The 12,600-nt window shown below is 49.2% G+C and overlaps 1 protein-coding gene across 1 annotated transcript in view; it reads right to left on the bottom strand.

The window, feature by feature from the left end:
- Positions 1-12,154, bottom strand: part of ark2ca (arkadia (RNF111) C-terminal like ring finger ubiquitin ligase 2Ca) — a 28,928-nt gene extending 16,774 nt beyond the window's left edge. Inside the window, exons 1-2 of the mRNA XM_067988895.1 lie at positions 12,094-12,154; positions 942-1,242 (exon numbers count right to left, since the gene is read on the bottom strand). Of these exons, the coding sequence (XP_067844996.1) occupies positions 942-1,242; positions 12,094-12,154 (362 nt within the window). The remainder of the gene's footprint in view (positions 1-941; positions 1,243-12,093) is intronic.
- Positions 12,155-12,600: the final 446 nt, after the last annotated feature.

The following is a 12,600-nucleotide window of genomic DNA, read 5'->3' as shown; positions in this document are numbered from 1 at the left end:
GTGTCCCCTTATCACCAGCAGATAAAGAAGACTTTCATTCCATCAATCTGGATTGTATCCAAGCCCAAGTGAGAGGGCAGCATGCTAACCCACTGCACCAGCCAGTACCTTTGTGGTGTAACTAAACAGATGATCGAATATGAATAACGGGTTTTGTGTGTGATATCTTACCAAACTGAAGGTATGGTCAGAGAGCACCAGAGTGAGTGTTGTTCAGGTGCTCCAATGCATTGTGTCACAGAAAGGTGCAACATATGTCCACACTCATGATCATTTCACACAGCGAATTTACCAAACTGAACCACACCAGTAAAACCGAGGTAAAAATCAGACAATAGGCTGGCTTTACAGTTCCTGTGTACCTTTTACTACTGTTTGCAGAGACTGGCAGCCAGTTGTGTTGTTGATGTTTTAAACAGGAGAGAAGGTAAAGAAATGATTTGGAAGATTAATAGCTTCCATCTGTGTCTCATTTTTCTGTTATCCACCCATCCTGAATTAAGAAGATATTGCAAACAGGTCTGTTTTTTTTCCCACTTCACTCCTGCAAATATTAGTGCCTCTTGGCATGTTTCCACAGGTGCAGGCTGCCCTCCGATACCTCACACAAATTCCCATTCTTTATGCGTAATCTCAGACAGTGAGTAATAGCAGACTATTCAACCATGCAGGGAATCAATCCCAATTGGGAAACCCAGACAAATTTGAGCCTCCATAAACCAGGGGCACTAAGGCCGATTGCAGCACCTCCACTGTTGATCATGATAAGATCAGCTCAGTCATCACAGACCATGGATCAAACTTGGGACCTTCCTGCTGTGTATGGCTGAGTACTGAACTACACTCACCAAGCCACAGCGGGGAAACCTGCACACGTGTCCATTACAGTTTTAATATTTCAACGGATGCAATGTCATGGGTCATCAATGGTTTTCACATACCTGGGGAATGACAGCAGCCTCCGGTGCTGGGCCTCGAGCAGCTGCTGGTGCAAGAGGTACTGCTGGTGTAATGACTGAGGTAAGAAAGTAGGGACATCCTGGTACTGTGGGTTTGGTAAAGCCGTCAAAGGCTGGTGTAGTGGCAATGTGGACGTGGTGTGTTGGTGCGATGAGGTCAATTGGGTGCTCAGACCAGGCTGTGATTGGACAGAGTGAGACAGAGCAAACTCAGGTTGATGGGAGAGGTGAAGTTGTCTGCAGGAGGTGGCATGGGCGTGCTGTGACCTTGGAAAAGGGGCACCTGCAAAGAAAAGAAGTACAATTATCGTGGTGTTACTGTTCTCGCTGACATATTCACCTGGAATTTCCGTAGGGGTTCAGCAGATCAGAAAAATGGCATAAATGGATAAAATGGTCGTTCACACTTTGTCTGGGTGATCCACAAATCTCCCACCAAATTTACAGCAGGAGATTGGGAGAACCCAGCGGGAACTCAGGGTCTTTGTCTTTATGATCATTATATGAAGACTTAGCAACTATCCTATGCTGGATGGGGGTTTCATGCAGCAAATTACAATCTTCCATACTTCAATCTTCCATATTGAGAATCTCAATTGTGGAAGCTATGAGTCAGTAATTCACTCTATTTCTGTTGCTTTGAGTAAGGAAACACTAATTTATTAAAACAGCTCCAGGAATGGAGCCACACTCAATGGGAATGTGGAATCAGGCACGGAAGTCACCTGAAAATTGGGAGCACGCTGAAGCAGGTTTGAAACCTTTGTGCCCGATTCTGCGCCAGCAGTGGAGCCTCTCAAAATTTACCCTTATAGTTTTAATAGGAGGCATTACTTTTTAAACTCCATTTTACTCTAGTTTTTTTGGGTGGGAAGTTTCAGCATCATTGACCAATGCCATGAGTGAGTCTTCATTCTCCCATGAACCAGCGCAATCAAACAATGTTATCAATCGTAATTGATTATTGACTGGAACATGGCCAATGGGGCCTCAAGATTACTGAATTAAACTAACTTAAACTGAAAATTTGTTCAAATAATTGCCGCAGCTGAAGAAACAGGACAATCAGGGGTTTCAATTGACGGCCGGCCACAGGTCTTATGTACCAAGCACAGATCAATTGACTGAATTTGAACTCATTTAAACTGAATTTAAAGTAATTGTAGGATCAGTATGAGAAGCAGACCTGAGAGAAGCTTCAATTGGCTGCTAGTCACTGCAGGTACAGGTGATTAACGATGGATTCAGGTGACCACGGGTGTCTGTGTGCCCAAGTTTCTGAGTGCAATGTGATGAACACTCCCGAATGGGCGCAATCGGTGGAAACTCGCCAATCCGACCTGGGGGCGTGGCCAGTTTTGTGGGCGGGGACTGCTTCAGGTGAATTGACTTTTGAACCAGCGTAAAAGATGGCGGAAACTCAAGCGTGAAGTGTTTATGGGCGTAACTCACTTAACATAAAAACATAAGAAATAGGAGCAGGAGTGAGCCATACGGCCCCTCGAGCCTGCTCCGCCATTCAATCAAATCATGGCTGATCTTCAACCTCAACTCCACTTTCCTGCCCGATCCCCACGTCCTTTGATTCCCCTAGAGTCTAAAAGTCTATCTATCTCAGCCTTGAATATAATCAACGACTGAGCATCCACAGCCCTCCGGGATAGAGAATTCCAAAGATTCACAACTCTCTGAGCAAAGAAATTCCTCCTCATCTCAGTCTTAAATGGCCGACCCCTTATCCTGCAACTATGCCCTCTGGTTCTAGACTCTGCAGCCAAGGGAAACAACCTCTCAGCATCTACCCTGTCAAGACCCCTCAGAATCTTATATGTTTCAATGAGATCATCTCTCATTCTTCTAAACTCCAGAGAGTATAGGCCCATTCTATTCAACCTCTCAGAGGACAACCCTCTCATCCCAGGAATCAATTCAGTGAACCTTCGTTGCACCACCTCTAAGGCAAGTATATCCTTCCTTAGATAAGGAGATCAAAATTGTACCACAGTACTCCAGGTGAGGTCTCACCAAAGCCCTGTACAATTGTAGTAAGACTTCCTTACTCCTGTACTCCAACCCCCTTGCAATAATGGCCAACATGCCATTTGCTTTCCTAATTGCCCGCTGTACCCGCCTGCTAACTTTTTGTGTTTCTTGTACCAGGACACCCAAGTCTCTCTGGACACCAACATTTAATAGTTTCTCACCATTTAAAAAATATTCTGTTTTTCTATTTTTCCTACCAAAGTGAATAACCTCACATTTCCCCATATTATACTCCATCTGCCATCTTCTTGCCCACTCACTTAATCTGTCTATATCTCTTTGCAGACTCTTTGTGTCCCCCTCACAGCTCACCTTCCCACCTAGCTTTGTATCTCAGCAAACTTGGATACATTACACTCGGTCCCTTCATCCATGTCATTAATAGATTGTAAATAGCTGAGGCCCAAGCACTGATCCATGCGGCACCCCACTAGTTACAGCCTGCCAACCTGAGAATGACCTGTTTATCCCTACTCTCTTTTCTGTCCGTTAACCAATCCTATCCATGCTAATATGTTACCCCCAAACCTTAAGTTTTAAATCCCACGATCTTTGGCGCTAATTCAGCCGATTCTGTCCAGATTGCACTGATATCTGGGTGGAAACTCCAGCCAGAATTCTAACGTGACAGTTCTTTCTTTCTCACCCTCTATGAAAGGGATGATTACCTTCCTTTAAAGGCCTAGACAGACTCTCCAATTTGAATAAGGCCGGCGGAGAAATACTTTCAAAAAATGTGATCAGGACCATGTGGATAGAGACAGTCGCTGGGGGAGTAAATGAAAGACAATGAGGAAAAAATGGTGAAAAATAGATTAGAAGATTGCCACTCAGCACCAGCTTAACTCAGTTGGCTCCGAGTTAGAAAGTTGTGTGTTCAGTCCACTTTAGGGTTAGCATACATAATCTAGGCTGATATTCCAGTACAGCACTGAAGAAATGCTGTATTATCATAAGAACATAAGAAATAGGAGCAGGAGTAGGCCATACGGCCCCTCGAGCCTACACCGCCATTCAATCAGATCATGTCTGATCTTCGACCTCAACTCTACTTTTCCGCCTGATCCCCATATCCCTTGATTCCCCCAGAGTCCAAAAATCTATCTATCTAAGCCTTGAATATACTCAACAACTGAGCATCCAAAGCCCTCTTGGGTAGAGAATTCCAAAGATTCACAACCCTCTGAGTGAAGAAATTCCTCCTCATCTCAGTCCTAAATGGCCGACCTCTTATCCTGCGACTATGTCCCCTAGTTCTAGCCTCTCCAGCCAGGGGAAACAGCTTCTCAGCATCTACCCTGTCAAGCCCCCTCAGAATCTTACATTTCAAAGAGATCACCTCTCATTCTTCTAAACTCCAGAGAGTATAGGCCCATTCTACTCAACCTCTCCTATAAGACCATAAGAGATAGGAGCAGGAGTAGGCCATTCGGCCCCGCGAGCCTGCTCCGCCATTCAATGAGATCATGGCTGACCTGATTTTTACCTCAACTCCACTTTCCCATCTTTTCCCCATATCCTTTGACTCCCTTGCTGATCAAAAATTTGTCTAACTCAGCCTTGAATATATTCAATGACTCAGCCTCTACAGCTTTTTGGGGTAACGAATTCCAAAGATTCATGACCCTCTGGGAGAAGAAATTCCTCCTCATTTCCGTCTTAAACGGGCGACCCCTTATTCTGTAGTCTCTCCTCACAGAATAACCCTCTCATCCCAGGAATCAATCTAGTGAACCTTTGTTGCAGCACCTCTAAGGCAAGTATATCCTTCGTTAGATAAGGAGACCAAAACTGTACGCATTACTCCAGGTGAGTTCTCTGGACAATTGTAGCAAGACTTCCTTACTCTTGTACTCCAACCCTCTTGCAATAAAGGCCAACATGCCATGTGCCTTCCTAATTGCTTGCTGTACCTGCATGCTAACTTTTTGTGTTTCTTGCACGAGGACACCCAAATCTCTCTGTATCGGGGATGCTATACTTTTTTTGGTTAAATTGAGGTCTCATCTGCCTGCACTTCTGATTCCGATGGGCATTAAAGTTTCCATGGCATTTTTGAAGAAGAGTAGGAAGTTCCCCTCATGTCCAGGCCAATATTCCTCCCTCAGTGAACACCACCAAAAAAAGATTAACTAGTTATGGATTGTGGAATTATGCTTTGTGCGAAATGGCCATCATATTAACCTACATAATAACAGTAGCTGCTCTTCAAAGTAAGGGATTGAATGGGACATTTCTGGGAGAGGTGATAAGGTATTATACAAGTTGTTTCTTTTTTTTCCTTTCAACTTGCTACCCCTATAGCATAAGCAGAAGCAGCTTGCCATTGTTAATCATGTCTATGTTTAGGGCAGGAGTCAATACCTCAGGTATACGCACCTAGGATTTATCCACACTACATGTGCCACTGCACCTATATTAAAATAGGAGTAAGAATTAGGCCCATGGCTATTGTCTCCGAGTTACCTCTGACCCTTCTGACCTAATTATAACCAACTGGTACCAGGGACACTCAGTGTACTTTTCTACCATCTATCGCTCACTTCCTTTACACAGTCCATTGATAATTGGACCAGCGTCAGGTGAAGCTGCAAGAAGATTCTTATATGGCCATCCAAGTGCCTCAGTTCTGGTTCTTACTGAAGAGGCCTGAAGACACTTATTAGTAATCGGTCCATCGTCTGCCTGTGCCTTCTGAATCTGCTAAAATGTTTGGCTACTTGGTTGGTAGATAAAGACCGTTACTGGCATATGAGATGGCAGAGACATTTACTGAAAGTTCGGACAATCACAGGGAACTGCAGGTAGGAAAGGTCATTGGGGAGCGGGAGCAGAGACAGACACGGGGGGAGCGGGAGCAGAGACAGACACGGGGGGAGCGGGAGCAGAGACAGACACGGGGGGAGCGGGAGCAGAGACAGACACGGGGGGAGCGGGAGCAGAGACAGACACGGGGGGAGCGGGAGCAGAGACAGACACGGGGGGAGCGGGAGCAGAGACAGACACGGGGGGAGCGGGAGCAGAGACAGACACGGGGGGAGCGGGAGCAGAGACAGACACGGGGGGAGCGGGAGCAGAGACAGACACGGGGGGAGCGGGAGCAGAGACAGACACGGGGGGAGCGGGAGCAGAGACAGACACGGGGGGAGCGGGAGCAGAGACAGACACGGGGGGAGCGGGAGCAGAGACAGACACGGGGGGAGCGGGAGCAGAGACAGACACGGGGGGAGCGGGAGCAGAGACAGACACGGGGGGAGCGGGAGCAGAGACAGACACGGGGGGAGCGGGAGCAGAGACAGACACGGGGGGAGCGGGAGCAGAGACAGACACGGGGGGAGCGGGAGCAGAGACAGACACGGGGGGAGCGGGAGCAGAGACAGACACGGGGGGAGCGGGAGCAGAGACAGACACGGGGGGAGCGGGAGCAGAGACAGACACGGGGGGAGCGGGAGCAGAGACAGACACGGGGGGAGCGGGAGCAGAGACAGACACGGGGGGAGCGGGAGCAGAGACAGACACGGGGGGAGCGGGAGCAGAGACAGACACGGGGGGAGCGGGAGCAGAGACAGACACGGGGGGAGCGGGAGCAGAGACAGACACGGGGGGAGCGGGAGCAGAGACAGACACGGGGGGAGCGGGAGCAGAGACAGACACGGGGGGAGCGGGAGCAGAGACAGACACGGGGGGAGCGGGAGCAGAGACAGACACGGGGGGAGCGGGAGCAGAGACAGACACGGGGGGAGCGGGAGCAGAGACAGACACGGGGGGAGCGGGAGCAGAGACAGACACGGGGGGAGCGGGAGCAGAGACAGACACGGGGGGAGCGGGAGCAGAGACAGACACGGGGGGAGCGGGAGCAGAGACAGACACGGGGGGAGCGGGAGCAGAGACAGACACGGGGGGAGCGGGAGCAGAGACAGACACGGGGGGAGCGGGAGCAGAGACAGACACGGGGGGAGCGGGAGCAGAGACAGACACGGGGGGAGCGGGAGCAGAGACAGACACGGGGGGAGCGGGAGCAGAGACAGACACGGGGGGAGCGGGAGCAGAGACAGACACGGGGGGAGCGGGAGCAGAGACAGACACGGGGGGAGCGGGAACAGAGACAGACACGGGGGGAGCGGGAACAGAGACAGTCGGGGAGCGGGAACAGAGACAGTCGGGGAGCGGGAACAGAGACAGTCGGGGAGCGGGAACAGAGACAGTCGGGGAGCGGGAACAGAGACAGTCGGGGAGCGGGAACAGAGACAGTCGGGGAGCGGGAACAGAGACAGTCGGGGAGCGGGAACAGAGACAGTCGGGGAACGGGAACAGAGACAGCCGGGGAACGGGAACAGAGACAGCCGGGGAGCGGGTATATAGAGAGTCGGGGAGCGGGTATATAGAGAGTCCGGGAGTGTGTATAGAGACAGTCGGGGAGCGGGTACAGAGACAGTCGGGGAGCGGGTACAGAGACAGCCGGGGAGCGGGTACAGAGACAGCCGGGGAGCGGGTACAGAGACAGTCGGGGAGCGGGTACAGAGACAGTCGGGGAGCGGGTACAGAGACAGTCGGGGAGCGGGTACAGAGACAGTCGGGGAGCGGGTACAGAGACAGTCGGGGAGCGGGTACAGAGACAGTCGGGGAGCGGGTACAGAGACAGCCGGGGAGCGTGTACAGAGACAGTCGGGGAGCGGGTACAGAGACAGTCGGGGAGCGGGTACAGAGACAGTCGGGGAGCGGGTACAGAGACAGTCGGGGAGCGGGTACAGAGACAGCCGGGGAGCGGGTATATAGAGAGTCGGGGAGTGTGTATAGAGACAGTCGGGGAGTGTGTATAGAGACAGTCGGGGAGTGTGTATAGAGACAGTCGGGGAGTGTGTATAGAGACAGTCGGGGAGTGTGTATAGAGACAGTCGGGGAGTGTGTATAGAGACAGTCGGGGAGTGTGTATAGAGACAGTCGGGGAGTGTGTATAGAGACAGTCGGGGAGTGTGTATAGAGACAGTCGGGGAGTGTGTATAGAGACAGTCGGGGAGTGTGTATAGAGACAGTCGGGGAGTGTGTATAGAGACAGTCGGGGAGTGTGTATAGAGACAGTCGGGGAGTGTGTATAGAGACAGTCGGGGAGTGTGTATAGAGACAGTCGGGGAGTGTGTATAGAGACAGACACGGGAGGAGTGGAAATACAGATGGTGATTGGGAGAGTGAGGATAGAAACAGTCACTGGAGAAGAGGCAGATAGAGACAGTCAGTGAAGGAGTGGAAATGCATTGGGAGAGTGCAGATAGAGACAGTCACTATAGGAGGACTGGTAATTGAGACTGTCACTGGATGTGGGAATAGAGGTAAGAAGGGGCAGGGCACTCCCTAAGTCAGGAATTCCCATGTCTCCAGCCCTCAGAGGAACCCGGCGTAGGATCGTCAGTCAAAGGGCAGAAGTGGTCCCCACCTGGGAGTCCAGACCATGATAGTGGACTGGACCCGCAAAAAGGAGACAATTAAGTAATTTATTTAAATATTTAAATGCACCTCCTTACAAAGAGGATCCCTTAGGGCATAGTTTAATTCTTTTCAGAGGCAGCCTGACATCCATCACTGTATCGGCAAAATTTGTGGCCTCCAGCAAGTGGGTGCTCTAAATATGGCTTCTGGTGATGCGGGCAAATTAACTGGGTCCAGGTCTCATTTCCGTTCTGCTGCCCTTAAAAACACCCCTCCCGCTGCCAGCTGCAGACAACACTTGCCTATAATTCTGGTCACTATGCTAAAAGTGAGATACAAGCATTCCATAGGGAGAAGAGAAGAGATGCAGAAAAACTCCCTGTGCCATTCCCTATATCCTGTTATTCCCTGCGCTCAATATCTTGTGGCGATTCCTGCTCCCAATATCTTGTGCCAATTCCCTACCTCTATATCTTGTGTCATTCCCTGCTACCAATATTGTGCCAATCCCTGCCCTCACATATTGTGCCATTTCCTACCCCCAGTATGTTGTGTCACTCCCTGCCCCATATCCTGTGCCGAATCTTGCCATCATATCGCGAGCCTTTCCCTGTCCCCATTTCTATACCATTTCTGCCCATATCTGTGCTATTCCCTAGTCCCATATCCGGTGAGTTCCTGTCCCCATATCCTCTGTCAATACTTGCCCTCATATTTCATTCCATTCCTGCCCATATTTCTGTGCCATTCTTGCCCTTATATCCTCTGGCATCCCCTGCCCCAATATCTTGTGCCAATCTGCACCCCTATATCCTATGCCATTGTCTGTCTCCATATCTTGTGCTATCTTGGGCAGTGTCCTAGGCCCAACCATCTTCAGCTGCTTCATCAATGACCTTGCCTCCATCATAAGGTCAGAAATGGGGATGTTCGCTAATGATTGCACAGTGTTCTGTTCCATTTGCAACCCCTCGGTTAATGAAGCAGTCCGTGCCCGCATGCAGCAAGACCTGGACAACATCCAGGCTTAGGCTGATAAGTGGCAAGTAACATTCACGCCAGACAAATGCCAGGCAATGACCATTTCCAACAAGAGACAGTCTAACCACCTCCCCTTGACATTCAACGGCATTACCATCACCGAATCCCCCACAATCAACATCCTGGGGGTCACCGTTGACCAGAAACATAACTGGACCAGCCACATAAATACTGTGGCTACAAGAGCAGGTCAGAGGCTGGGTATTCTGTGGCAAATGACTCACCTCCTGACTCCCCAAAGCCTTTCCACCATCTACAAGGCACAAATCAGGAGTGTGATGGAATACTCTCCACTTGTCTGGATGAGTGCAGCTCCAACAACACTCAAGAAGCTCGACCCCATCCAGGACAAAGCAGCCCGCTTGATTGGCACCCCATCCAGCACCCTAAACATTCACTCCCTTCACCACCAGCGCACTGTGGCTGCAGTGTGTACCATCCACAGGATGCACTGCAGCAACTCGCCAAGGCTCCTTCGACAACTCCTCCCAAACCCGTGACCTCTACCACCTAGAAGGACAAGAGCAGCAGGTACATGGGAACAACACCAACTGCACATTCCCCTCCAAGTCACACACCATCCCAACTTGGAAATATATCGCCGTTCCTTCATCGGCGCTGGGTCAAAATCCTGGAACTCCCTTCCTAACTGTGGGAGAACCTTCACCACACGGACTGCAGCGGTTCAAGGCGGTGGCTCACCACCACCTTCTCAAGGGCAATTAGGGATGGGCAATAAATGCTGGCCTTACCAGTGACGCCCACATCCCATGAACGAATAATAAAAAAAATTCCTACTTCTATATTCTGTGGAATTTTTCCTCCCCCCCCCCTGCTAAAATCCTGTAAAATTCCCTATCCAAGAAGCCTGTTCCAGTATCACTCTCCTTGAGCCAGCCTTTAGAGGTTGCACTGGAGCGTTCCTGGTTTAATGGGTGGCTCGCACACTCAATGAACAGTACCCCAGTAATGAGTCAACACCTTCAATAGAGGGAGGGAATTGGCAAGGGGAAAAAAAACCCTCGAGCGTGAGCTTTCCTGCCATGCATCAGATTGTCCCTCACGCTTCCTGGCAGGAATTACCTGACATCTGCTCCCTGTGCCTGGCCGCTGTTCGGAAATTCCCTGTGTTGGGGAAAACCCTACGCAAATATTCAATGGGACCCCTATCATTTCACTTCATGCACTTGTTAAGAAAGAGACAGAAGCTCCTCCTTCGACCCGAAAAGAGCCTCATGTCAGAACGGTGATGCAGAGTGGAGGATCCAAACTAGATTATTAAATGCCTGTCATAACACCAGCAAAAATAAAACACAAGAGAAAACGGAACAACCCTGTGTGTGATCATAGGAGACAAGATCCCATTAAACAAAGGAAAGCAGAACCCTTGTAAAGTGACACTGATAGTTAAAGAAATGAAGCCAGCTCTCCTGACTGTTGGATACACCGTGTGCTGAGAGCTGTGCAATTCAGAAAGTTCCCAGGTTCAATCCCTGGTCCGCACTGAGTTAACTCATCTCACCCGGGGCAGTAGTTGGACTCTGTGCTCCTCGGTGAAGGAGAGGAGGGAGGGGGGGGAAGTCAGACAGGGTTCCTCACCCCTGATCACCTGCCGGAAAGTACACGCGAGTGAACGTCAGCTGAGGACAAGAGCAGGCTCGGCTCTAGTGGTTAAATGACCTGCCAGCACTCACTGTCAAGGCTCACATTTAAAGGATGCGGGTGAGGTAGCAGAGGGCAGGCACGGCCAGTGCAGCTGAATCTCAGCATCCTCCGGCTGCTTCAGAAAACCACAGGATAAAATCGCATGGGGTGAGGGGGGGGGGGAAGAGAATAAAGTCAGTGGATTTTCACAAATCAAATCAATATAGTGCAACAAGCTGTCAGATCCACAGAGAGAAGATTTTATCGTTCTCCAAAGAGGCCCCTGCCAGATCACAATCACAAATCAATGTCAGATAAAGTGCTGGCCTTAATCGCTACAGAAACCGTAACAATAATTCCTTCTTTCTCCCTGCAAATGCAAAGAGTGAAGCAGACCGGAGGAAAAAGCCAACAAAGAAGATAGTATCAGATCAGTATTGGTCCGTTACTACATCACATGGGGCAGAGCACAGAGTCAGGGAACGTGTGCAGTAATATGTACTCGACAATGGGAGAAGGGCAGGTACGTCTCTGTGCAAAGTACAACACAAAGGCAGCTGAGAACCTACAGTACTGCACTTACACAGCACTACACACAGCGCTAACAGAAAAGGTGTGTTATAAACTCAAATACTCAGCACCAAAAAGTAAATGAACTGTATTATTGGGATAAGAAAAATAGAGGACTAACAAAGCACAATTCCTACAAGTCTTAAGTCAATGTATTATACAAGGAGGTTTAACACTGCATGCTTATGTAAACAAATACAGAGAATGTGCTGAGATTTATAAATCAATATTTCTCTACAAATTGAGACACAAAGAGCATCTAATCTGTGACACAGAATTAACATGAGAGCACATAATATCCCTCACAACAGTCTATGTACTATATAATTAGCAAAAGTGAAAACAACATCAGTTGTCATCTAAAGAAGGGAAAAAATATTTTTTGATCATTTCTTTCCCTTGAAGGTAGTACCTCTGTTGTTCACAGACCCAAAAACTGGAAGAACAAGATATCCGACATGTACCAGCACCATCCTGGAGTCTTTGTTGCTGGCGGCCGCTGAGACAGATGGCCCATGGAGCTGCTACCCTCCAATCCCCTATATACATTCAAATGTGGAGCTGTGCCTGCAGCTGCCTCTCATACAAAGAACAGCAGGCCAATCAAGAGCACTCATTATCCAGGGACTTTATATCCTGTAGCACTCCAGCCAGCCAATCAGGGGTTACTGACCCCATTGTACATATCCCCCCCACCAATATACATACAGCTTTCCTCTCTTTCACGTCTGTAGTGTGTATACATGAATGTGTCAGTGTTGGTTTATTTGTGTGCAAGTGTGTATATGTATGTGTGAGAATTTGGGTGTATGTGTATTATATGAAATTTCATGTTTCAGAGTTAACATCAGGGACATTTAAAGTGATGTTTATGATCAGACAATGACACAGATTGAATATTCATTGAAATATAGTTGCT

Source organism: Heptranchias perlo, chromosome 1 (genome assembly GCF_035084215.1).
Source record: "Heptranchias perlo isolate sHepPer1 chromosome 1, sHepPer1.hap1, whole genome shotgun sequence".
Classification (NCBI taxonomy): domain Eukaryota; kingdom Metazoa; phylum Chordata; class Chondrichthyes; order Hexanchiformes; family Hexanchidae; genus Heptranchias; species Heptranchias perlo.
Note: the sequence above shows the minus strand (reverse complement) of the source record. Positions and strands in the feature narration are given on the sequence as shown.